Source organism: Erinaceus europaeus, chromosome 17, assembly GCF_950295315.1.
Source record: "Erinaceus europaeus chromosome 17, mEriEur2.1, whole genome shotgun sequence".
NCBI classification, from domain to species: Eukaryota; Metazoa; Chordata; class Mammalia; order Eulipotyphla; family Erinaceidae; genus Erinaceus; species Erinaceus europaeus.
Genome location: NC_080178.1, coordinates 68942142 through 68969713, shown reverse-complemented (window position 1 = coordinate 68969713; position 27572 = coordinate 68942142). Strand labels below are relative to the sequence as shown.

The 27572-nt window shown below is 50.4% G+C and overlaps 1 protein-coding gene and 1 long non-coding RNA gene across 5 annotated transcripts in view; one reads left to right on the top strand and one right to left on the bottom strand.

Annotated features, from left to right (window-relative positions):
* The window catches only part of TUB (TUB bipartite transcription factor), an 82739-nt gene extending 63596 nt beyond the window's left edge, over positions 1-19143 (bottom strand). For 3 of the 4 annotated variants that reach the window (XM_060176985.1, XM_060176990.1, XM_060176989.1), the window contains exon 1: positions 18915-19143. In XM_060176985.1, coding sequence (XP_060032968.1) covers positions 18915-18970 — 56 coding nt within the window. In that variant the 5' untranslated portion in view covers positions 18971-19143. The remainder of the gene's footprint in view (positions 1-18914) is intronic. The other variant, XM_060176986.1, reaches the window with a different exon arrangement.
* A 297-nt stretch (positions 19144-19440) lies between these two features.
* Positions 19441-25325, top strand: LOC132533896 (uncharacterized). Its single transcript, XR_009545651.1, has 3 exons — positions 19441-19831; positions 20485-21551; positions 24248-25325. It is a non-coding gene; the product is annotated as an uncharacterized LOC132533896 (long non-coding RNA).
* The last annotated feature ends 2247 nt before the right edge of the window (positions 25326-27572 follow it).

Genomic DNA, 27572 nt, shown 5'->3' with positions numbered 1-27572 from the left:
CACCCCGAGTCAGGACTAGAGAAGGCAGGTCGCCACCATGCACCAGTGTTGTTACAGGAACTGAGGTAACAGCTCCCGGGGCTCAGGCTGGAAGGGGGCCAGAACTGACAGGGTGGGGAGAGGAAGCTGGAGGCGGGAGACTGAGTGGAAGTGAGAGAGACGCGATGCACAGGAGGTGCAGAGACACTCAGACTTCAGAAGGAGAACAGTGCCACATACCGACAAGATCTCAGAAACTGGTGGAGTGGGTGGAGGTAACATTCAGTGAGTTACCGTGTCACAGCAGCCTATGACACGGTTTGGCACCGTGGTCTCCTAGTCAAGATCTCAAGATGCCTGCCTCCATGGGTGGCCAACACTATATCGTTTCTTCTCCAAAACAGAAGATTCCGGGTGCATCTGGGTGACAAGTCTAGCAGATGGAGACTTGTCTCAAGTGGCCTCCCCCAGGGCTCTGTTCTGGCTCCTACGCTATTTAATATTTACATCAATGACCTCCCAGAAACTTCTTCAAGGAAGTTCATCTACGCCGATGACATCTGCTGTGCAACTCAGGCATCCAAGTTCGACATCCTCGAGGAAACACTCACGAAAGACATGTCTCTGATATCTGATTACTGTAAAAAATGGCGACTAATCCCTAGCACTGCAAAAACGGTATCATCTGTTTTCCATCTACACCATGCCTCGGCCTCACGTGAGCTTAATGTGCAGCTTGGCAATACGAGAATCCGGCATGAAGCCCAGCCAGTCTATCTTGGTGTTACTCTCGATCGCACTCTGTCATTTCACAAACATCTCATAAAATCTGCAGCAAAGGTGGGCGCGAGGAATCACATCATTGCAAGACTGGCCAGCTCCTCATGGGGCGCGAGCGCTTCCACACTACGATCATCATCTCTGGCATTATGCTATTCCACTGCAGAATACTGTGCCCCAGTATGGTTCCGTAGCCCCCATGTCCACTTGGTCGATTCCAAATTATATTCCTCCATGAGGATAATTTCTGGAACCATCCGTTCCACCCCGGTTCCATGGCTGCCAGTTCTTAGCAACATCGCCCCGCCAGATATTCGTCAGGATGCGGCATCATCTAAGTTCATTTCCCACGTCTACGCTCGACCGGACCTGCCAATATACGCGGATATCTTCGCCCACCCTGTCCAACGCTTGACATCTCGTCACCCAATCTGGTCCCCTACACCTACACTGAACTTTTCTGTTCCAGACTCTTGGAAACAGAGCTGGCAGTCAGCTGAGGTAAAGAACAAACACCTCATCACAGACCCCTGCGAGCGTCAACCCGGCTTTGACCTAGCACGTTATGATTGGGCCCTCCTCAATCGCTATCGAACAGGCCATGGCCGGTGCGCCGCTATGTTCCATCGTTGGGGAGCCAGAGATGACCCGAACTGCCCCTGCGGCTACAGACAGACTATGACCCACATAGTCAACGACTGCCACCTCTCCAGATTCAAAGGAGGTCTCGAAACTTTACATCAGGCTCAACCTGACGCTGTTTACTGGCTACGGAAGAAGGGCAAACGCTAGAAGAAGAAAAAGAAGTGAGTTAAGATAAGGAACTCTGAGGCCTGGGGCTAGTGCAGGGGGGGATTCCCTCCCAGTTGTAGGCAGAACCTAGAAGAAACACATTGTGACCAGATGCTGATGCTCTGACAGTGTCACAGCAGGGCTGGATGATCTAACTCTGCCTTTCCAACACGTGGATGCACACCTATGACTCCGCCCTCAACCCCAAGGCTGCCTGTGTCCTCACCTCCTTGTCTGTGTCTTCACACCTCTGGCCCTGTGTGCCCAGCCAGGACTGGCCAACATGGGAAAAGTCACTCTTATGGCACCATCCTGACTTAGGCAGTTTTGACGGGATATTGGCAGAGCCCTGCGACCAGGAAGAGCCAGAGTATCATCAGGGCTCCTCTCGGCCGAGAAGCACCAATCCTGGAATCTGGTTGTCCCAGGAACCCCAGGATGGCCGGGAGTCCCAGCCAGTCAGCCAGCAGCTCTGGATCAACTGTTCACACTAGGCCAGGCCAAAGCCAATGGATACTCACTCCCAGAAAGCTTCTGGGGTCCCCACGGTGAGACTGGTCTGCAGGGCACAGGAAGAGCCTTGGGCAGCGGCTGGGCCCTAGTCCTGACTCTGCAGTGAACTTACAGTGTGACCCTGCCCGGAGGTCATGATTTTGTTGGTTAAACCTGGGTTGTGGGGGGCTTCAGAGACTCTGCAGCCTTGATGGTCTCTGGGTGGGGGTGCAGGTTCAGGTGCAGGGAAAGACCCTCATGGCCTCATGGTACTCACTGCATATGCGCCCACAGGAGATGAGAGATCTGACATCCTCAGACCTCATCTGTGTGGCACAGTAGGCACCTTTCTGGGCTCACTACTAAATGTCACCACCCCCCACACACTTAGAGCCTCTGAAGGCAGCTCCTGTGATGCCCCCAGCCCCCATGCCTCTGTCTCCCTGTTAACAAGTCAACTTGGTTTGTAGCACTGTGCTGCTTCTTCCTTCCCTGAGGTCTGGGCTCTCCACACAGCTTCCCTCCATCAGAAGCCCAGGACAACACCCATGAAGGAGTAAACCAGAATCCCAGAAGCTTCCCCACTTGTTTAGCCTGGACAAACGGGGGGGAAGGAGATTCCTTGGCAGCCACAAAGCATCTTGCCTTCTCTGTACGGGGTCGAGAGAGGTCGGTCTCTCCTTCAGGGGTAGCTGTGCTACCCACCCTGAGACGGATAACACATCCTGGGACAAATGACAGCCCACTCGGCATCCTGGAGAAGCCCCAATTCAGGTTGTTGAAAGACTGTCTGGGGCCAGTGCGGGGACCTGGGTGGAGGAGTCCTCTTGGTGACTGGGGCTGGAGCTGAGGGACATCACTCCTCTGGGAAGGCTGGGCTGAACATCCCAAAGCAATAAGCCAAGACCACAGCAGCCTCGCTAACTACAGACTGCCTGGGGACACACTCCCTCTGCACCCCATTTCTCACCCCCCCAAACACACACCCCAAAACGCCCTCCCACCCCCCCCAACCTCCCTGCACAGCCTCCTGCCAGCTCACCAAGCGATCTCCCTTCCTTCCTTCCAGTACTTCCTCCTGGAACTTCTTCTGAGGAGGAAAAGCAGCGGTGACTACAAGCCCTTGGTGCCCCCTCACCTCGTCATTCCTGCCCCTTGCCTGGTCAGACCAGAGCCACTCCAGGCCTCCTTCAGGGCCTCGGTTGGTAGGAGGTTATTGGGAATGGGGTGGAGGTGCAGAGTGCATGGGACCCTCCTCCCCACAATGGCCAGGCAGCCCAGGAGTGATGAATGGAACCCTGGGGATTAAGGGGGGGGTGCAGGCTGGAAAGAGAAGCCCACTCAGGATGCAGGGCGCAGGGTGTGGAGGAGCCCCGGAAGGCAGGGAAAGAAACCTCCTGTTCTGAGTTCTAGGTGATGATGAGAGGGTAAGCTTGAAGCTGCAAGAGTTGGGGTGGGGGGGTCTTATGGGGGGGCAGAGTAGAAGGAGTGGACTGGGGGTGACATGCTTACCCATCTCTTCGGTGGCCCCGTTTCAGGGGCCCGGGTTTCCTGTGTTGCTTTGAATGCTGTGATCCCATGGGCCAGGGAATGCCTCCTGGGAATGAAATCCCTGTCTCAGCAAAGAGTGTCGACCCACAGAGAGAGCCAAGGTGGGCTGCCCCGCCCCCACGCTGGCTAGAGGACTGGGGAAGCTTCGGGTTACACAGAGAGCTGGAGCCTACTGAAATGCCTGCCTTGGTCCTGCTTCCACTGCCACCTCACAGGCTTCTTGGAGCCACATGTCCTCTTCCCTGAGAGCTGCAGTCTCCTCTGTCTCCATCCACACCCAGCAGAGGTCCAGCTTCCTCCCCAGCTGGTCTGGTGTAGACACGCCTCTGCCTGGTCTTGGCTGGACAGGACTACAGGAGAACCAGCCTGTTCTAACCTCCCAGCCCTGACAGTTAGCATAGCAACATGTAGGTCCTCTTAGAATTGTTGGAAGGCTGAAGCAGGGCCCAGGGAGATGGAGAGGGGTGGGTGGGATGCATGAACAGCAAGGAGAGTCAGCCCACGGAGGGGATCACAACTCTGAAGCTGAGGCTCCCAGACTGAAGCGGAAGTCAGCGAGAACCAAAGCGAACAGAAGCGCAGGCCCAGCAAGAGGTGGGGGAGCAGGGTCGGGGCTGGAGCGGTTGGGGGGGGGTGAATGAGGGACTCAGTGGGCACAAAATGTAAAGGGGGTGTCATAGCACCCTGACTGATCTATAAATCAAAATGAATGCAAAGGGCAGTATTTTAAATAGAGACCAGGGTTGGAATTAGGGTGAGGCAATGAGGCCAAGTCCTGGAATCCAGCGTTGACTCTTCTATTCAAACTTTGGTTTTATTCATTATGGTTGTTTTTGCATCAGTTTAATTTTTTTTAAGTAATGTGCTAAAGTGTTATTAATCTTAATTTATGTCCTTTTGCGGCAGAGGTAAATGCCTCACTTGGCCTCAGGCCTGCAGGAAGAGGGCAGGCTGAGATGAGGGGTGGGGTGGGGAAGGGATCCTGATGCAGATGAAACACATTCATGCTGCCCCAGGAGGTGGCACCGCACACATAGCACTGGATTCTCAAGAATGAGGTCCTGAGTTCGAACCCCAGTATCACATGTGTCAGGATGATGCTCTGGTTCTCTCCTCTCTGGTTCTTGTTAATAAATAAATCAGGGGAGTCAAGCGGTAGTGTAGCAGGTTAAGCACAGGTGGCGCAAAGCGCAGGGACCAGCATAAGGATCCCACTTCGAGCCCCTGGCTCCCCATCTGCAGGGGAGTCGCTTCACAGGAGGTGAAGCAGGTCTGCAGGTGTCTATCTTTCTCTCCCCCTCTCTGTCTTCCCCTCTTCTCTCCATTTCCCTCTGTCCTATCCAACAACGATGACATCAATAACAACAACAATAATAACTACAACAATAGAAAAACAACAAGGGCAACAAAAGGGAATAAATAAATATTAAAAATAAATAAATCTTTAAAAGAGAGAGAGAGACCAGGCTGAGTGGTGGCACATCTAGTAGAGAGCACATACTACCATTCTCCAGGACCCAGGTTCAAACCCTTGGTCCCTACCTGCAGGGGGAAACTTTATGAGTGATCAAACAGTGCTGTAAGTGTCTCTTCCCTTCCCTCTCAATTTCTCTGTACTATCCAAAAGGGATAGATAAATAAATAAAGACATATTCACATGAGACACTAGTGATGGTTCCAGTTTCCTAAGGCTGCCGTGTACAATAGCGTGAACCTGCTCTCAGGGATCAGAGGCACCTCGTGGGTGTGTGGGCCCCTTCCTACAGGGTGACAGTGACTCAGAAGATGGCTCCCATCTCCTGCTCCCTAGCTGGCTGCTAAGGGGAGGAGAAGGGAGAGGGGACTGGAGGGGGTGGGCCAGGAAGAGGCTGGCAGTTTTGCATAACTGGCAGATCCACCATCATTGCCTGAAGCTGAGAGGCTGTTGATGAATGTTACTAACAATCAACCTTCAGAGATGACACCCGGCTCAGCCTGGGATTACTGTTTTGAATGGAAATCGAGCCCAAACCCATAATTACCCAGGTGAGGGATGCCAGTCTTAACTCTGGAGCTTGTTTCAGGCAAAGACACAGTGCCTGCAGGTAGGCGTGAGCCCATCAGAGGAGGATTCGGCTAGAGACCCCTTCCTGTCATCAGCTGAAAGACTCCAGTCTTCTTCTTAGGAAGTGCAGTGGGCATGGACCATCCCCTCATCCACACACTCTCAGAAGAATCCAACCCCTCCTCCTGTACTCCCATCACTCATCCCCACTGGGTCTTGCTGACACCTGCCTGGCTGTCAGAGCAGTTGCTGGGGGAGTTGCCATCTTCCCCAGCACAAATGTGACCTTGGAGAGTCACACACTTGTTCACTGTTTAACTGGAAGGCTCTCAGAATAGCCTGAGCTAAGGCCAGGGAAGAGGGCAAGGCCAGCGTAGGCTGGAGAGCTCCTGCCAGCTCCTCTCCACTCGAGAGCCTGGGCTTACTCCCAGCGCCACACAGCCACGTGTATCCACAACCTGCCCCCCCCCCCCAGACACACTGCACCCTACCACCCTCATCTGAGTCTCCATAGTGCCATCCGTCCCATCTAGAGGACCCCCCCCCCAGGATGCTGGTACCACCCAGAACTATTTCAGAGTCCACATGGAGGCTGTGTGGGCTCTGACCCCCTCCTCCCCTCCTATGCTGAGGCCCTTCCCCTGTCCCCTGCAGGGCAACTGGATACTAACAGCACAGTGACTGGACAGAGACACAGCAATGGCCACACACTCTCCTGACTGTACAGGGCACCTTGAGCCCTGCCCACTCGGCCATGACACACCCTGCAGGGAAGGAGGGGGAGGCAGCCAGTGGGAGTCAGAATATGAAAGCACAGGTGAGGACTCCCAAGTATGAACACCCTGAGGTACAAATCTGGAGGGCTGATGGGCTGCCTCAGGGAAAACATCTGTTGGGAGGCAGAGTGTGGCCACAGTCTTCCATTTGGGCTGTGAAAATGCAAACAACTTCACTCTGCCTTTTCCCCAGCAGAGGCTGATGCCTTGAAGTTGCCACCTAGTGACAGCACAGCGAGAGTGCAGCTCTGTCTTTGGGCCCTTGCTTTTCCTGATCCAGATCTTCCCCAGAAATGGGACTCCTGAGCTCTGTGGTGCAAGGGGGTAACATTAAGGGGTTTAGCCTGTCCACAGGGCTTGAGGAGAGGGGGGATGTGATAGCCCCAGGGCCAGGAGCTGCAGGGCAGTAGGCAAGGCAAGCAGCATCTGTTTGTCCTCTGCGGCCAGACTCCTCCAGGGCATACTGGAGCCCCCAACCTTATCTATTCAGCAGCATCTCCTCACTTCCACTGGGAGCCCAGCTCTGCCACCAGCTCCAGGCCTGGTCTAGGAGGGAAGTGGCAGGAAGTCCAAACCACAAGTAGCCTGCTCAGCCTCTCAGGTGCCCTGGCAGCTTTGGGGGTGCCAGAGAAACTGCTCCCATGGGTGACCTCATCTTGCTTTTGTGAGGAAGGGGCTCCCTTTCAGCTTCACGTCAGACGAGGGGCAGGGGCTCACCCCCCATCTCTCAGCTGGTCCACTGGCTTCTGGAATGCCTGCTGACCCTAGCCACTTATATTCTGGGTGGGAGATAGAAAAAGTAGAGAATGGGATAGGAGAATGCTCCCCAAGGTGTAGGAACAAACAGGCGGGGTGAGCCAGGCGTGTGTATGGCGGGGGGAGTGTTCAGATGTGGGGAGAAGAAAGTGGGTCCTTGGGGTGACAGGGTGACAGGGTGCAGGCTTTGGACAGCCCATCAGGAAGGTGGGACAACTTCTTTAAGGGTCAGAGTGCAACTGTTTTAGTTCTGTGGCTGAACTCCAGCATGGAAGTGGCCAGAGGACACAGTAAACAGACAGGCATGGCAGTGTCCACTAGAGCAGGTTGCCAGTCTGCCGGCCACAGGCTGCTGCTGATCCCAACCAAACTCACTGTCCCACAGTGGCCGCCCATGCCGGGCCACCGAGGCCACAGACAGCAACAGCCCTGTCCCCAAGGCTACCACAGTATAGCTGCCTGCCACCTGCAGACTGCTGAGGCAAAACTGGGAACATCTGGCACAAGGCAGAAGGTCCAGGGGTTGGTGGGGTGTTGAGAAGCCTGGCCAGCCCTCCCCCAACTCTCGCGCCCCCACTCACCTGCCCAGGGAGGCTCTTCAAGGCACCTGCTACTCCCCTCCCTGCCCCTCGGGGAGATCTCTGTGGATAGCGAATGCCCCTCCAGCCTTGGCCCCAGCAAGAAACCCCCAAAGCAGGGTGGGGGGGATGGGACCTTATGCCCCAGGGACTCACTGCAGGACAGATGACACCCAGGGGCGGGTGAGGTGGCTGGACAGGGGAGGAGGTGTAACCCAGCACCAGGACCCAGAGGGGCTGGAGAGGCCAGGCTGGAAGCAGACCTGTGCCCCTCTGGGGTGGGCCTGGGGGCCTCCACCCCCTCCTGGGATATAGCTGGGAGCCAGTGGCAGCCTCTCCACCCTGCTGCAGTGCCCCTGCAGGTGGTACCCCTGGCCTGAGAAGATCCACAGTCCCCACTTGGGCCTGGTCCCTGGGCTCTCTGGTTACACTAAAAGTGAGACCAAAGGAGATGGTATCAAGGTCCTGCAGAGGCTGCGAGGATTCATCCAACACTGATGGCAGCCGTGTCTCCAAGCCCCTCTTGGGGGATGACAGTCCCAGCAAGGGTCTGGGACCCCTACTTCCTTGGGATGGGCTAGGGGCAGGGGAGGGTCTGCCTAGCAGCTCCCCAATAGGTCACACACACACACACACACACACACACACACACACACCCCACCCTGCTCTCCACACTTGTAAGAACCTCTGTTCATTTTCAGATGATCAGAGCATGTGGCCTGGGAGATGGCACAGCACATAAAGTGCTGGAGTCTTACAAGAGGTTTCAAGTTAAAGTCCTGGCATCACATGTGCTCACGTTCCCTTTCCTGAATGAATGAATGAATGAATGAATGAATGAATGAATGAATGAGCCGGTAGGTTTACCTGACTCAAACCCAGGACCCCCACACTGCTCAGGATGGAGACAGAAGGGGCAACTGTCTCCTAAGCAACGCTTGGCTAGTGGCACCCAGGTGGCATGCGGACAGATGGCGATTATCCATCCTCAGAGGATAGGATTTCCCAGAAGAAAGCAGGTGTCCACAGGCGCCTGTCTCAGACCCCTGCGTGGGGACTGTTCTCCAAGCCTTTCACATACCTCGTCACAGGTGATGTCCCTACCCCCGGGCTTCCTGGATTTGCCTGGACACATCCCACGATGCTACCTGGCAGAATGCAGGGTGAGACTAATTCAGACCTCAGTATGGCATGTCCCGAGGGGCGGAGAAGCCCTGGCCTCTCCATGATGAACTCCTCCCACACCCTGACCACCCAAGGTGCCCGTCATGCCAGCACGACACTTGCATTCACTGTCCTCAGTCATCTGCTACAAATCCAGAGAAGAAAAGCAGCTCCACTATAACATCTTGTAACAAGGCAAGACCTCCAGTAAGCTGGCTCTGGTGGTCACTCCGACTTAGCCTACCCAGAAGCTCCTGAGTCGTCACTGCCATGTGCAGAGCCTTAGCTGGCCTTGTTCTTTTTATTTTACTTTGTTTTATGAGTGATTTAATGATTGTAAGACTGTGCTATAAGAGGGGTACAATTCCATACAATTCCCACCACCAGAGTTCCATATCTCCTCCCCTCCACTGGACGTTTCCCTATTCTTTATCCCTCTGGGAGTATGGACCAAAGATCTTTATGAGGTGAAGAAGGCGAAAGGTCTGGCTTCTGTAATGCTTCTCTGCTGTATATGGGTGTTGATGGGTTGACCCATACCCCCAGTCTGTTTCTGTCTTGCCCTAGTGGGATACAGCTCTGGGGATGTGAGGCTCCAGGACACATTGGTGAGGTAGCTGGCCTTGTTCTTATGCCTCCACCTGGCCTTCCCAGTCACAGAACGAACACTGAGGACATAGTGACTGAAAACACCAGGACTGCAAGAGAGCTTGATCAGCCAGTCCAGCCCCTTTACCTTCAGGGGAGACAGGTGCAATGAACCCTGTGACTTGCCATCAGAGGGGGGTTGACAGCTACAGTCAAATCTTAGGCTTGACCGGGAAGATAACATAGTGGTTATGCAAAAAGACTTTCGTAGCTGAGGCTCCAAGGCACCAGGTTCAGTCCTCAGAACCACCATAAGCCAGAAATGAGCAGCACTCTGCTATTTAAAAAACATAAAATAAAATCAAACAATCTTAACAATCTTGGACTCCCAACTCCCTTCACACTGCCCCAGGGCCCTTTCCAAGAAAGCTCCCCGTTTCATAAAGACAACCTCACCACAATGTGTCCCAGAACCTCACCTCTCCAGAGCCTTACCTCACTAGAGAAAGACAGAAACAGGCTGGGGGTATTGAGAGACCAGAACTTTTTACTACTGCACCCCCCAAAAGAATTTTTTTGTTAGTGGAAGATGACTAGAGGGCTCTGAACCCCAGTTCCACTGCGACCAGAAACTTTTACAACAAAGAACTTTTGATTTTGCACTTTCACTGACAGGGAAGAAATTCTGGAGAACATCTGGGAAAGTCAAGCACGGTTTCACTTATCTGAGAGTGAAGAGGAAAAATGAAGGACAACTATGGGATGGCTTCACTCACAAATGGATGTATAAAATTAAAACACATGAACTTGAAAAAAAATATATATAGTCAACCCATATGTATGATCTTGGGGGAACCATAGTGGTTACCACTGTGGGTGGCTGGGGCACAGAACTTTGGTAGTAGGAGTGGTATGGAATTATACCCCTATTATCTTACAATCTTGTAAATTACTATTAAACCACTAATAAAAAATATTTTAAATTTTATTTATTTCCCTTTTGTTGCCCTTATTTTTTATTGTTGTTGTAGTTATTATTGTTGTTGTTATTGATGTCAACATTGTTAGATAGGACAGAGGGAAATGGAGAAAGGAGGGGAAGACAGAGAGGGGGAGAGAAAGATAGACACCTGCAGACCTGCTTCACCACCTGTGAAGTGACTCCCCTGCAGGTGGGGAGCCAGGGGCTCAAACCAGGATCCTTATGCCAGTCCTTGCACTTTGCGCCATGTGCTCTTAAGCCACGGCGCTACCGCCCAACTCCCAATAAAAATATTTTTAAATGTTTAAAAAAATAAGGATGGGGCTAGGGAAATAGTATAACGGTTATGCTAAAAGACTTCCATGTTTGAGGCATCAAAGATCCCAGGTTCAACACCTAGTCTACCATAAGCCAGAGCTAAGCAGTGCTCTGGTGAAAAAAGCAAAAACAGAACACTTAAGTAATCAAACCAATAGGTACTGGCATAAGGATAAACATACAGACCAAAGAAACAGAACTGAGAGTCTAGGGGGAAAAAAAAAATTATTGATAATCAACTGAGTGTGTGTGTGTGTGTGTGTGTGTGTGTGTGTGAGAAACCCATCCACTAGGGAAAGAATAGCTGATTTTCTTCTCTTCTCCTTCTTTTTCCCCCCCATTATCATTGGGGCTTCACAGGTCCAGTCCAATTTTTGCAGAAAGAGACAGAAAGACACCGTAGCACTGAAGTTCCCTCAGTGTGGTAGGGGGCTGGGCTCAAACCTGAGTGTGCCCATGACAAAACAAACACACTATTCAAGTGAACTATTTTGTCAACTCAAAAACAGTCTTTTTAACAAATGGTGCTGGGGTTGCTAGATTTCCATATGCAGAAGAATGACGCTGGATCTCGCTACCTTCTATCACACGCAAAAAAAAAAAAATTAACTCAAAATGGATCGGTGACCTAAACATAAGCTTTTAGCCACAATACAGGAGGATGTGGAAGTAAATCTTCATGATCTTGGAGTTGTAGATATTATACCAAAAGCATTATACCAACAACAACAAAGAATAAATACCCTAGACTTGAAATAAAAACTGTGGGGGTGGGTGGTGGCACACCTGGTTGAGCACACAAGTTACCAGGGTTCAAGCCCTCAGTCCCTAGCTGGAGGAGAGAGCTTCACATATGGTGAGGCAGTGCTGTAGGTGTCTTTCTCTCTCACTCCCTAACTCCCCCTTCTCTCTCAATTTCTCTGTCTCTGTCCAAAATAAAATAAACAGAATATTAAAATAAATAAACATGGTTGTGCCAACAAGGTAAGTTGAGGAACATGGAGGTTGCTTAGGAAAATTAAAAGCAGGGGGCTGGGCGGTAGCACAGCAGGTTAACAGCACATGGCATGAAGCACAAGGACTGGCCTAAGGATGCTGGTTAAAGCCCTCAGCTCTCCACCTGCAGGAGGTCGCTTCTTTTTCTCCCTCTCTCTGTCTTGCCCTCCTCTTTCAATTTCTCTCTGTCCTTTCCAAGAACAGCAATAACAACAACTCACTGGTTTATTTGTGGAGAATATTTTAAAAATTATGCCACTGTGGGAAAAAGGGGGGGATAGAATAGATAATCAGTACTCTGGGGTCTATCTGTATCTCTCATTAATACAAATAAAGTAATTTAAATAAAACAAGTGGGGGTCAGAGTTTAAGCGCACATAGTGTGAAGCGCAAGGACAGGCCTCCGGCTTCCCACCTGTAGGGGGGTCGTTTCATGGGTGGTGAATCAGGTCTGCAGATGTCTTTCTCTCCCCCTCTGTCTTCCCTTCTCTCTGGATTTCTCTCTGCCCTATCCAATAACAACAACAGCAATGACAACAATAATGATAACGACAACAACAAAGGTAACAAGGGCGACAAAACAGGAAAAAGGTCCTCCAGGAGCAGTGGATTTATAGTGCAGGCCTTGAGCCCCAGCAATAACCCTGGAGGCTAAAATAAATAAATAAATAAATAATATAAAACAAATAAGTAGTAGCCACATCCAGTATGGCTCACTCACATCACTACACTAAGTAGAAAAGAAAAATAAAAGGCCAAATGAGAAACAATTTCACACATCTTAGGGAAACTCTAAGAATAGCATTAAAAAGGAAGTAGAGGCTAGAATGTGGAAAAATGGGAGTCCTCATTCCTTGGAGTGTTGTTTCCTCAAAAAGCTACTCAGGGAATCATCACATAATCCAGGAATTCTCCTCCTACTATTACACCCAGAAGAACTGAAAACAGAAACTGCAGAGGATTCTCGCCTGCCTGGATTCACTCCAGTTTTCTCACCACAGCCCAGAGGTGGAAGGCCTTCACTCACCAGGAAAGCTTTTCACTTGCTAAGGGCAGCCTGACTGAGAGTTTAGGCTGAAGCCTGACCAGGAACACAAATAAGGCAAGAACCAGGAAGGGATCACCACCACTGTCCAATAATCAACTGGTGGTCTCGTTTTGAGGGAGCAAGGAGAAGGAGGCTGATCATCCTAAACTGCCTGAGTTCAAGATCACAGGAAGGTGGTACTGGTGCTCAGGCAGACAGATTGAGTAATGGAGCAGAACAGAGACTGTAAGAGCACATAATATAATAGGATAAGTGATTTTTTTTTTTGTCTCCAGGTTTATTACTGGGGCTCGGTGCCTGCACTATGAATCCACTGCTCCTGGAGGCTATTTTTTTTCCCTTTTGTTGCCCTTGCTATTTTATCATTGCTGTTATTATTATTGTTGTTGCCATTACTGCTGCTGCTGTTGTTAGATAGGACAGACAGAAATCAAGAGAGGAGGGGAAGAAGACAGAGTAGGGGAGACAAAGATAGACACCTGCAGCGTCTATTTCCTGGAGGCAAAAATAGAATAAAGTAAACAATAAAAATAAAAGCTTTATACTACGACTCCACAGTAAGAATGGACTTGAAAAAAAATAGACTTCAATGTCAAAAACAAAGAAAAAACAACAGCAAAAACACACAGAACTGGTGGAACTATACTCCTACTATCTTATAACCTTCAAAATTATTATTAAATCTCTAATTAAAAAGTAACTTAAAAAATATGAACAAATACAAATTACAGATTCTGGGAATAACACACAAAACATGGGCTATTAAAGACAACAACCTGTCCCATTAAAAACAAAAGAAAACACTGAACTTATCATTGAGATCAGGGTACATCCTGCAAAAAGAATGGGGTGGGGTGGGGTGGGGTGGGGTGGGGTGGGGTGGGGTGGGGTGGCGTGGGGGGGATGGGATGGGATGGGATGGGATGGGATGGGATGGGATGGGATGGGATGGGATGGGATGGGATGGGATGGGATGGGATGGAAATGAGAGGTGGCTGGGCAGGGTTGAGCACAAACATTACCATGCACGAGGACCCAGGTTTTAGCCTCCACTCCCCAACTGCAGGGGTGACACTTCACAAGCGGTGAAGTGGGTCTGCAGGTGTCTGTCTGTCTTTCTCCCCCTCAACCTCGCTCTCAATTTATATGTGTCCCATCACAGAAAAAAGTAAAGAAAGAAAGAGAGAGAGAGAGAGAGCCAGCCACCAAAAGTGGTGGATTTGCTGGGCAGGCACCAAGCCCCAGCAATAACCCTGGTGGCAATAAAAATTAATTAATTGAAAGCAGAAGAATGGGATGGAACATAATTGGAGAGGAAAGATTGAGCACATTCTCACATTTGGATGGTTGGAACAAAAAGCCATCAGCAATTTTCACAATGCGGGCAGCCCACTGCGGTTAAATGATACAAATGGCCATAAATTGCTTACAGCTCTTTTCTTCACATGGTTAAGCTTCACATGGTTAGCTGTAAAATGTGGGCTCCATTTTGACCGACTCTGACAAATACAACACAGTGAGGTGACACTGTGCAAGTTTCAAACAAAGGCCTTGAAGGGGCTTGCAGCTCTTACCCTCTCCCTGGGAGCCCTTCCTCCAGCACACACATCTCAGGAAGACCAGGGAGTCCAGGAAAAGCCTCACAGTGAGGAGGCACCGAGTAAGGAAGGACAGGCCTGAAACACTGAGCCCAACCTGGCCCGCTGTGCTCATCCACAGAATCTCCAGCTGACTGACCAGTAACTACTGTCAGCAGCAAGAAACAACTCACTTAAGATGGTCCTGATGCAGAGGGGAAAGGAGCATGAGCGTACCAGCCGCATGCACAGACGACACACTAGTCTGTCTCAACGGAAACCCGAGACAGTGGCTTCCTGGGATCCATGACTCCGTGGGGACAGAGGCCTGAGAACAGGGATGGAAAGTAAGAGCTTCTGGTGCTTTAATTCTAAGGACTGAAGGTGGGAGTGAGGACAGAAGAGTCACAGACTTCACTTTTCTGTAAAGACCTATTTTATTTCATATGAGAGAGAGAGATGGAATTCCACATGGGAGGGAAGGGGGGAGGGAGGGAAACCAGAGTACCACTCACATACATGTGGCACAGGGTATGAGACCAGAAGCTTCAGGCATTCAAGTCCTTTGCTCTGCAGGATTACTTACTTCCTCCAACACCAAATTCACTTTAAATGTTGCTTGTGTAATGTTTTTAACAGCTTTACTGAAATCTATCTATCTATCTATCTATATTTAAAAAAAAAAACAATTCAATGCTTATGTTTGAAAAACTAAGTGCTGTATATCATCACCACGCTCAAGGATCTGGGTTCCAGGTCCAGCTCCTCACCCGCAGGGGGGACGCTTCACAAGCAGTGAAGCAGGTCTGCAGTTGTCTCTTTCTCTCTTCTGCTCTGTCTCCCTTCCTCTCTCAATTTCTCTCTGTCCTGTCAAATAAAATAGTGCCGGGGTGGGGGGGGGAAACCTACCTGGAGCAATGGATTCATAATACCAACACCAAATCCTAGAGATAACCATGGTGGTAGAAAAGAAAGAAAGAAAGAAAGAAAGAAAGAAAGAAAGAAAGAAAGAAAGAGAAATACTAAGTCATAGCCTTAGAGGAATAGTGCAGTTGTTTACACAACAGATTTTTATTCCCAAGGCACCAGAAGTCCCTGGTTTAATCTCTAGTACCACTATAAACCAGGGGACTCAGTAGTGCTCTGGTCAGATAAAACACACTCCTAAGCCCTTACTACAAAATGCAGAAGGCTGGTATAGACCAGTAGTGCTAGTGGGTGGCCCAGTCAACTGTAGCAGAAGCAACTGGGAAGTTTCACACAGATAGTGATGCCAGGCTCCCACACCTGATTCAGCTAATTTGGACAAGGGTCAAGAAAAGTGTTTTCTTTACAAAGCTCCACAGGTGTTGAAGTTGTCAAGGTAAGAAAAGAGTTGGTGGGGGGGAGCCCTCGGTAGTGGCACACCTGGTTGAGTGCACACAATTCCCCAAGCAAGGACCTGGGTTGGGCCCCCTACTCCCCATCTTCAGGGGGGGACATTTCACAGGCAGTGAAGCAGGTCTGCAGGTATCTGTCTTTCTTCCTGTCAATTTCTCTCTGTCCTAGCAAACAAAAATAGGAAGGAGGGGGGGGGAAGGGAGCCAGGTGGTGGCGCACCTCGTTGAGTGCCACAATGCATAAGAACCTGGGTTCAAGTCCCTGGCCCCCACCTGCAGGAGGAAAAGCTTCACAAATGGTGAAGCATGTTGTAGGTATTTTTCTCTCTCTCTATCTGTCTCCCTTCTCCCCCTCCTGATTTCTCTCTTTCTCTACCCAAATAAATAAATAAAATATTTTTTAGAAAGGAAGGAAAGAAAAAGGAAAAATGTCTGCCAAGAGCAGTGGATTTGCAGCACAGGCAACAAATTTCAGGGATAACTTTGGCAGCAGAAAAAAAAAAAAAAGAGTTGTGAGGACAAGACCCCAAGAAATGTCTCTATTTAGGGGTGTAGAAAGAACAATGATTTTAAAACTAAGATTCTATGAAAGAACAGGCATTCCCGAGACATTTACAATATTCACTAATGAAACAGCATCTGGAGCCAGGAGGTGGAATTCTGAGTTCAGGTCTCAGCACCACAGGGGCAGACTATGGACAGCAAAAGGGGAGGTCCATGGAGGTGAAAGGGTGCCCAGGGGTCCCTTGTCTCTGTGTCTCTCCCTGTCTCATTCTCTCTCAAAAGCAGGCAGAAAGGTGGCTCACTGACAAGACACAGTACATGCAGGCACGCAGATATAAGTTCTATCCCCACACAGCAGAGTGATGCCAGAGTGATGCTCTAGTTCTCTTTCTGGTTAATAAATACAAAATAAGGGCGTCGGCGGTAGCTCAGAGGGTTAAGCACACGTGGCGCAAAGCACAAAGACCAGCATAAGGATCCTGGTTCGAGCCCCCGGCTCCCCACCTGCAGGGGAGTCGCTTCACAGGCGGTGAAGCAGGTCTGCAGGTGTCTGTCTTTCTCTCCCCTCTCTGTTTTCCCTTACTGTCACCATTTCTCTCTCTCCTATCCAACAACGACATCAATAACTACAACAACAAAGCAAGGGCAACAAAAAGGAATAAATAAATATTTTTTAAAAACCTTTAAAATAAATAAATACAAAATGAGTTTTAAAATCCAGGCCCTCGAAGAGACTCAGAGGTATTCACACACAGTAGCAAAACCCTGAATTCATGCCCTGGAACCGCATTAAAAAAAAAAAAAAAAGCAACAGGTACTGGGATGTTCTGGGCGTTATTATCCTGGGCACTCTATCATATCCCAGGCAGAGTACCAAGCCTTTTACACCTGTGGTCTCACTTTATACTCATAGTACCTACCAATACACTGATGAAGAAACGGAATTCTAGAGCCTAGAGAGAAAGCAGTTTGTTCAAGGTTAGCCAGATGGATTCAGGGTTTGAATCCAGGTTGTCTAATTCGAATCTTGCAGCTTTTGATTATTTTTTTCCCCCAGGGGAAAAGAAAAAGTGTTTAGTAACTATATAGGAATTCTTTTTTTTTAATATATATATTTAAATATTTATTTATTGGATAGACACAACCAGAAATTGAGAGGGAAGGGGATAATAGACAGGGAGAGAGACAGAGAGACACCTGCAGCCCTGCTTCACCACTTGTGAAGCATTCTGCCTGCAGGTGGGGACCAGGGGACTCAAACCTGGGTCCTTGCGCACTATAACATGTGCACTCAACCAGGTGTGCCACCTTCTGGCCCCTATATAGGAATTCTTTCAATTTAGAAATCCCCTCCCATATGTGCGTTGCATCTTTCACATATGGGATTACTATAATACATTCTACCAGAGTCTAAGACTCTGTGTTCAGCTGGGGTGGGGGTGTGTGTGATTATGTCTTATCTCCTTATCTCCAGCCTCTAGCACTTCCTCTGCACTCAGACCTGTTTGCTGAGCATGTGAAGGAATATGTGATTAGGGATCTGAACACTGGTTTGAAGGTTTTGTTGTTTTGAACTGAATGGTTTGGTCCTCTAGTCATTTTCAGAGTTCCTCTCCATAGAGAGCACTGCTCTTCCCAAGGGCCAGTGTGAGGTACAGGGAGCCGCCTGCTAGGACGGTGTTGCAAAGCGATGCTCAACTATCCCAGATGCTACTCTTCCTCGGAGAGGGCAATAAAAGCCAAGAAAGGGTTGCACCAGTTGCACCCATCTTCAGGAGGGAGACAGGACAAACTTTTGAGCAGATCTGGAGAAGGTACAGACAGACAGACAGGTGGGAGAGTGGAGGGAGAAAGAGCGCCTAGGGATGCAGCAGGAAGGGCCCTGGGGAATTAGCCTGGTCAGAGACTGGACTCCTGCGGCTGGAATCTGGCGGAGTAGGGGTGCCCCAGAAATGAATGAAATGCGGCGGAACACAGGGCTCAGGGCACAGGACTTGAGACAAGCGCAGGCAGCGGTTTAAGGAAGTTTGTCCCCCAGACAGTGCAGGTCACGACCGGATCCTTTAGCGCCACGGGGGTTGTAAAGATAAACACACACACACACACACACACACACACACACACACAACACCTGCTGCATGCTGTGTCTACGTGCCTTTGAAAAGGAGGAGCGGGTAGCATTTAGCACAGCACGAAAAAGGAGTCATCACCGCCTCAGAATAAATCAACCCCCTTCTCCGGGCCGCCGTGCGCCCTGTCTTCGCTCCCTTCGCCAGAGAGGAAGATCCCGGCCTTGGGGAAACGCGGCGCGCCGCTCCCGGCCGCCCACGCCCGCCGCCGCCTGGCAACCCCGCAACCCCGCTGCCCCGCAAGCCCGCCGCCGCCTGGCAAGCCCGCAAGCCCGCCGCCGGTTCCGGGACGCTGGGGGCGCGGCCTGCCGTGGCGGGGCGCCCCCGGCCCCCCAGCTGCTTGCCGCCGGCAGCCCGAGCGGGGACAGGAGGAGAAGGCAGCCCCTCCTGCCATCCTCCGGTGCCAGCCCGGGAGCCCCGCAGCTCCGCCCTCTCTGGGCTCAGCGGTTCGGATCCCGGCGCCCCCGGCCGAGCCCCCTACCCGTCGTAGCTCCAGCGGCTGTAGGACAGGCTGCGCTGGCTGCTGACGCCCTCCATGGCGCGGCTCCGCTCTCGGCTCGCTCGCTCGCTCTCGCTGCGGCCCCGGCGGGGAGCGGGCGGAGGACTGTACCATTCGCCCCCCGGGGGGTGACTCCCCCCGCACACGCGCACACGGGCGCTGCCAATGGGGGGGCCGCGCGGGCCGCAGGGACCCGTGCCCGCGGGGCACCCCTTCCCCCGCGCCCGAGTCCCGCGGGGGCGCGGCTACCGCAGCCCGCGCCGCCTACTTATTTTCCTTGTGCGCCCCGCGTCGCCATGGAAACCGCTCCATCTTTCTCCCCGCGCCGCCGGGGCGCCGCAGCTTTCAAACCTTCCCGGGACTGGGGCTGCCTAGGGGCGACCGCTCCTGTTCATGGGGGCGGGAGCCTCTGCCGAGTGCGGTACCTTTCCCGCGCCCGTCCTCCTCCCTTCCTAGGGCGCCCCCCCCACACCTTTACAGAGTCCCACTGTGCCCCTGCCCCGCCCCTCTGCATGGAAGTCATTGAGCCGCCAGGATCTCCTCTCTGCTCTAACCATGGAGGCTGCCTCAGTTCCCTCCTTACCCCAATGAACATTGTTCTGCATCCTCCCCATCCCACCTCCCAACGCCCACACTCTGGGCTCCCGTTATTTAGCAAACCGTGGTCTCCAAAAGGGCAGCTCTGGGAACTCTTCCAAATCTGGGCCTGCTTGTGTACCTTTGTGTTTTCCTTAACAAACTTCCTAGAGGGAGGAAGATAATCTCACTGTGTGGATTTACTGATCTATCATGGAGTGTCATCTTGGTCTATACCTGGCTGGGGGAAGGGGCAGCAACCCAGCTCCCAAGTCTCTCTCCACCGCCCCCCTCTCTGGGCTTTTGGCTCTGAAGATTTGCAGGTATAATCTCCTTGCAGGTCACTGGAGCCTAAGAAGGACCTTGCAGGGCAGCTGGTATGGGAGGCTGCACCCATGCGCTTGAAGATCAGGGTCAGGGTGGAGGGGCGCATTCCTGGAAGGTGGAGTCCAGGGTTATACTAATCTAAAGATTAGGAGGGCAACTGCGGAGAAGGCTGTGGGTTACAGGATTTGCAACTGGCAGTACACCTGTTGCATCAGCTCACTTTATTTTGTTTTCCCCTGACTAAACTAACAACACTTAGATTTAATGGACTGGGATTTCCATCCTCCCCTGAACAGTATGGCACCCTGGACTTGCCTTTGGTCTGGCAGACACAGAGCAGAGAGCACCTGCTCTCCTGACTGGGAGAAAGTGTTCTGCCATTGATCCTATCAGTCTGCTTTCTCTAGCTTATATACATGCTGATTAAAATAAGGTCTTGTTTATAACCTCTGACATTTCCCAGGTGACCCTGAGACACCTCAACGCCTAGGTTAGTTAAGATTTACCAAGGGCCACGTACTCAACAAAGTGCCTGGCACAGGGGGCAGCTGCTGTCCCTACCATCTACCATGTGGGTTTACAGGTGGACATGCAGGATCTGACTTCCAAACAGAAACACTTTGAGCCTTTTATTTTACTTTCTAACCAGAGAACAAGACTTTGGTCTGGCTTATGTCTGTGCGTGGGACAGAACCTGGGACATGGGAGCCTCAGGCATGGCAGACAGTCCTTTTGCATAACCATTATGCTGTCTCCCCAGTCACATCTTGACGGTGAGACTCTTGGTAGACCATCCATGATCCATTAGAGTGAGTCTCTCCTTGGAGACCTGTGTGGAGTCTGTGGGTCTCCTCTCCGCAGGACCAGAAGCCGTGCTCCTCACCCCCAGGTCACAAGAAGCCCCCGAGGATGTCCTTTCTCTGAAGGGAGAGTGGAGGGGCAGTAGGGCCTGAGAACAGGCTCTCTCATGAAGAGCAGTCCTGCCCCAGCAGCAGCACCCCACTCCAACCAGTGCTAGCTCTGAGACGCCCTGTGGCTGAGCTTGTACACCAGCTGCTGTGGAGAGGCCAGTGGAGACAGAAGCAATACTCACAGCAGATTCTGCTTCTCCAGACAACCACACAGTGACACTAGGTGAGATTTGTATAGCTGTGAGAGCCCATAACTGGAGCACTGGGCTTCCAGACTCACCCACCCCCAACTCCCCACCTCCTTAGAAGTGCAAACAGGAAGCCCAAGGTCAGGACTGGGTGGTGGTGCACCTGGTTAAGTGCACATATCACCATGCTCAAGGACCAGGGTTCAAGTCTCTACTCCCCACCTGCAGAGGCAACTTTTTTTTTTTGGAGGGGGGCTCCAGGGTTATCACTGGGGGCCCTGTGCCTGCACTACAAATCCACTGCTCCTGGAGGCTATTTATTCCCTTTTTGTTGCCCTTGTTGTTTACTGTCATTGTTGATATTGCTGTTGTTGGATAGGACAGAGAGAAATCGAGAAAGATGAGGAAGATTGCAGAGGGGAAAGACACCTGCAGTCCTGCTTCTCCGCTTGTGAAGCGACCCCCCTGCAGGGTCTTTGCACTGGTCCTTGGGCTTCGTGCCATGTGCGCTTAACCCGGTGGGCTACCACCCGGCCCCCAGGGAACACTTCTTAAGCTGTGAAGGTCTGCAGGTGTCTTTCTCTCCCTATCTCCTCTTCCTTCTCAATTTCTGTCCTGTCAAACAAAAATACTAAGAAGGGGGGGGGTGGTCTAAGGCACTAGATTCTCAAGCATGAGGTCCTGAGTTCAATCTCCAGCAGCACATGTACCAGAGTGATGTCTGGTTCTTTCTCTCTCTCTCCTTTCTCAGTAATAAATAAATCTTAAAAAAAAAAAAAAAGAAAGAAATGGGGGCAGTGGTGGCGCACTAGGTTAAGTGCACATAGAATGAAGCCCAAGGACCCACACAAAGATCTGGGCTTGAGCACCCGGCTCCCCATCTGCAGGGGGAAAGTTTCACAAGCGGTGAAACAGGTCTATAGGTGTCTTTCTTGCTCCATCTCTCCACCACTCCTCTCAATTTCTGTCTACTCAATAAAATTGAAAGAAAAAAAAAGGCTGCCAGGAGTAGTGGATTTGTAGTGCCCATGGAGGCAAAAAAGGAAAAAGGAATCCCAAGATCAGGTGTCCACAGAGCCAGGGTTGATAAGCTGTAGAGAAGTTACATCTCAGACATCCCAGAGAATGCCTGAACTAAGCATGTAGATGAGCCTGACAAAGGCTGAGAAAAGACCTTGACTCATTTATGCTGGGGAAGTGCTGGTGTGGGAGGGTGATACAGCACTGAGACAGGACCACATAGGCACTGGCGTTTCTCCCTTTGAGGAGTCCTGTATTAGCTCACTTTGCGTCTGGAGGCACTGTGATTTCTCAAGGCAAGTCGTCAAAGGGCCTCCAGTGTGTCCTTCCTCCCTGGCTCCTGACTCACTGTGGGATTTTGACTACCAGGTGGCTACCATGCTCAGCTGCAAGGAAAGGTCCTATGTGGAAACTTCAGGTGACATCCCAGCTGAGTTCAGCCTTCTAGTCACCATGGGTGGGTGGCAGAGCGAGGAAGCCTTTAGATGTTTCGGCCCTGCCTCTCAAAGTTCTGTCCACCTGCAGGGAGGGGTCTTATCTGGCTGAGCTCCCAGTAGTCAACAATAGACCATCATTCTTGCCATGGCCTGAGCTGACCCAGAGGTCTGTGAACATCAAGACAACTTGGCTCTGGGTTGGGCAGTGGCACAACTGGTAGAGTGCATGTTACCATGTATAGGTTACCCCAGTTCAAGCCCTAGGTCCCTACCTGCAGGGGGGGAAGCTTCAGGAGCTGTGAAGCAATGCTATAAGTATCTCTCTCTATATATATATATATATGTATATATATCACTCCTCTCTCAATTTCTTACTGTTCTCTCAAATAAACAAAGGGAAGGAAAGGGAAGAAAATGGCTTCCAAAAGCAGTGGACCAGGCAGGCACCAAGCACTAACTAGAATTCTGGTGGCAAAACAACAACAAACACAAAAACCCAGGCAGGCAGAACTCATCTCAGCAGGGCTGGCTCCTTTTCCTTAAAAGCTGGTTAGTGGATGTGTTGCCTTTGAGAGCAAGGGTCCCAGCTTGTCATTACAGAAGAGCTGCCACAAAGAGATTGGCTTGCTCTTCACGGTAAAGCAGCTGGAGTTGGGGGGGGGAGCATAGATGGCCGATGGCTAGATGCTGGGTGGTGGGGAAGCTGAATGGGGGTAGCTGCCCTCTGCTACAGAAAGCCAAACACTGGGCAGGGGTAGACAGCATAATGGTTATGCAAAGAGACTCTCGTGCCTGAGGCTCCAAAGTCGCAGGTTCAATACCCCAAATACCCCACACCACCATGAGCCAGAACTGCGCAGTGCTCTGGTTAAAAAAAAAAAAAAAAAAAGCCAAACACTATCACCCTGCATTTCAAAAAGAGAAAATATGCTGGCTGGCTTACTGCTATTTAAACCTACAATGAAGACAGGAGTTACTAATCAAACCTCTAACTCCTTCAGGGTCTAGGGGATGGATAAACAGATAAGAGGAGGTGGGGCTGGAAAACCAGAAACTGGATTTTGGGGGTAAGACCTAAAGATCTGCCCATCCCGAGACCTCCTTCTGGAACAAAGCCTGTAACAGGTAGCTTTGCTCTTCTTCTTTTTTCTAGACTACTGCTGGGGGTTGGGGGGGAGGGCCTGAACCTGAGACTTTGGAGCCTCAAGCATGAGAGTCTGTTTGCATAACCATTATGCCATCTCCTATCCCCAACAGGTCTTAAATTGTTCTTCATTAGCAATCAGGGTGGCAGTGGAGTCAGGAAGAGAGTATGGAATTTACATGCCCGAGGTCCCTAGTTTGATCCCTGGCACAGACTCCCTAGAGTGATGCTCTGGCTCTCTTTGGTGTTCACCCCCTCTCCCTCATCTAATGTTTCAAAAATTATTCTTTTCCTTACTTTAAAACAGAACAAGGCAAAGGTGTGATGAGTCCCTGATCATCATTCTTGCTTTCCAAGGGCAACAAAAGGGAAAATAAATAAATATAAAAAAAGAAGAAAAAAAAAAGACTTCCATGTTGGAGGCTCCAAGCCCGAGGTTCAGTCCCTAACACCAACATAAGCCAGTGTTGAGCGGTGCTCAGTTAAAAAACAAAACAACTTATTACAGAGGCTGGGCAATGGCACACCCTGCAGATAACACATTACAGTGGACAAGGAAGCGGGTCCAAGCCCCAAGTCCCCGCCTGCAAGGGGAAACTTCATGAGCAGTGAAGCGGTGTTACAGGTGTCTTTCTTTCTCTCTCCTCTCCTTCTCTATCAAAAAAGGGAGAAAGAAAGGTAGGTCACTGGGAGTGGTAAATTTATCATGTAGGCACCAAGCCCCAACAGTAACCCTGGTGCCAGCAACAACAAAAAAGCACTTATTATATATGATAGTTCTGTTGTTTTATTTTTGAGCTGACTTTAAAAAAAAAAAAAATTTATACAAAGGAAACACTGACAAAGACCATAGGATAAGAGGGGTACAATTCCACACAATTCCCACCTCCAGAACTCCATGTCCCATCCCCTCCCGATAGCCTTCCTATTCCTCTGGGAGTACAGACGCAGGGTCATTGTGGGGTACAGAAGGTGGAAGGTCTGGCTTCTGTAACTGCTTCCCCGCCGAATACGGGTGTTGGCAGGTCGATCCCTACTCCCATTCTAGAGACAGTTTTACAAGAGCTAGAGTTATATGGAGAGAAAGAACATGAACCCTGAGCACCATTCTGGAGACAGTTTTACAAGAGCTAGAGCTATATGGAGAGACAGAACATGAACCCAGAGCACCATTCTGGAGAGTTTTACAAGAGCTAGAGCTATATGGAGAGACAGAACATGAACCCAGAGCACCATTCTGGAGAGTTTTACAAGAGCTAGAGCTATATGGAGAGAAAGAACATGAACCCAGAGCACCATTCTGGAGACAGTTTTACAAGAGCTAGAGCTATATGGAGAGAAAGAACATGAACCCAGAGCACCATTCTGGAGACAGTTTTACAAGAGCTAGAGCTATATGGAGAGACAGAACATGAACCCAGAGCACCATTCTGGAGAGTTTTACAAGAGCTAGAGCTATATGGAGAGACAGAACATGAACCCAGAGCACCATTCTGGAGAGTTTTACAAGAGCTAGAGCTATATGGAGAGAAAGAACATGAACCCAGAGCACCATTCTGGTACATGCAGTGCCAGGGATTTGGGCACTCGAGTCTAGCGTTCAACCAGTTAACTATTTCTCCAGCCTCCAGTTTTAGCATATTAATCGTTGGCAGACGAGGGACAACCCTGTTTCTCAGTTTTTTATTTCCATGATTTATTTTTTGCCTGCAGGTGGGGAGCCGGGGACTCGAACCGGGATCCTGCTGGTCCTTGTGCTTCATGCCATGTCGCTTAACTCACTGTGTTACCACCAGGTTTCTTGTGCTCAGTTTCCTTGCCATAACCCTGGAGGCAATAATAGTAATAAACAATGTTTCAAATAACTATGATTTCCTGTAGAGTTAGGAGTGGGCCTGTGAGGTGGGTGCAGTGGAGGTAGGGTTCTAAGAAATACCTTGTGCCTTCAAAGTGGCCAGTGGAGTCTCCCCCAGAGCACTGTGCCTCATCTCACCATAGCTGAAGAAGGTGGCTTTTGAGTCAGAGGTCTAACATACTCTACTTGGGCAAAGCTGATGGTCAGCAGCCTTTAGCACTGGTGACATCAACCACCTCCACTCTTCAGAATGAGCCACTGGCTGCTTCTCCCATCACTACACACTTGCTTTATTATTTTTTAAAATATTTATCTAGTCCCCTTTGTTGCCCTTGTTGTTCTATTGTTGTACTTATTGTTATTGATGTCGTCATTGTTGGCTAGGACAGAGAGAAATGGAGAGGAGGGGAAGACAGAGGGGGGAGATAAACAGACACCTGCAGACCTGCTTCACCACCTGTGAAGTGATCCTCTTGCAAGTGGGGAGCTGGGGGCTCAAACAGGGATCCTTAAGCTGGTCCTTGTAATTTGCGCCACCTACCACCCGACCTACTCCCCACATGCTTTATTATTACAAGCATAGCTCAGCTCTGGTTTGTGTGGTGGTGGAAGGTGGGGGGATTGAACCTGGGACTTTGAAGCCTTGGACATGTGAGTCTCTTTGCATAACCATTATGTTATCTACCCCCTACCCAGTGTTTGGCTTTCTCTGGCAGAGGGCAGCTGGCCCCATTCAGCATCCCCACCACCCAGCATCTAGCCTGAAACACATGCCTTAGATTGCAGGCTTTCAGAAAATACTTCTGAGTGTGGGCCTAGGAACCTTGAGCTTACATCCTGCCTTTGTGTCCAGGTCTCTCTGAGGCCTTATGCAGTATTCACCCTCAGTGGCTGAGTGATGCCTGGGCTGCTGGGGTACCCAATGCCCTTGGAATCAGGCCTTCAGAGCAAATGATCCTGGTGCTTCCTGCTCCCTCTGCTAGACCCAGTGGGAGTCCAGAGCGCCCAAGATGGAGAGCTCTGTGTGCTACCAGTCGCACCTCGTCATACAACCTGGTCTACCTCAGGGATTTCATTGAAGCTATGAAAGGAAAACTCAATGCATGGCCAGGCTCAGGTGCTGCCTGGAGTCAGAAGAGATTACCCCCAGGAAAACCCTCAGTCACTGGGGACTGATGGTTGGTCCACAGGTCGCCTCATGGGGGTCTTTGCAGGTGGGAGCCTCAGTTGTCAAGGAGATAATGAGCTGATTTTCTTGCATCACTCCCCTAGCTCTCACTGGCACTTCTGGTAAATCTACAGAGGACCTGGCATTATGTACACAGTAGCCCTGTACTGTCAGATGAGCTATACCAGAATCATGTTTTTCCTTTTAAATTTACTTCAATTGGCCACATATGAGGGAGATTTTTCAGATAAGGCGAAGAGGGGAGGGGAGGGAGACGAGAGTGCCACTTTGTACATGAAATGACAGGAACTGAACCAGGAACCTTGGGCATGAGGGTGATTTTCTACCAGCTAAGCCATTTCCCCAGCTGCCAGAGCCATGCTTCTTAGAAACCCCTAGTCCATCCCCGTGGCTTTGTCAACAGCAGCTTCACAGAGCTTCTCTTCCAGTTCCTGTCACACCCATCAGCTTCTTTAGTACTGTTACTCCATGTTAATTATCAAGCTCAAGCAAAATATCGCCATGGCCCCCTAAGGACATACCTAAAAACACCTAGCTTCTTACTACCCTAAAATCCCTATTCTCACCTGGTCTATCCCTAATTTCTGATTCCTGTTTATTACACATTTTGCCCTGCCTCTTATCTTACTGTCATTCAGATGTTATCACGATTCCATCCTGAACTCCGTGTGGCCCACCTCACCAATGTGTCCAGGGACCTCACCTCTCCAGAGCCCTACCCCACTAGGGAAAGGTAAAAAAACAGGCTGAGGGTGTGGATCCACCTGCCAACGCCCATGTCCAGTGGAGAAGCAATTACAGAAGCCAGACCTCCCACCTCCTGCACCTCCAAAAAGAATTCTGGTCTACACTCCCAGAAGGGGAGAAATGTTAGGGAAAGAATGACTAGAGGGCTTTGAACCCCACTTCCATCAGGACCCAGCAAGAGGATAGGAAAAAAGGAAAGACATTAAGATGTAGTAATAGGTGTAGGTGTGGCTTGGAAAGGAAGGG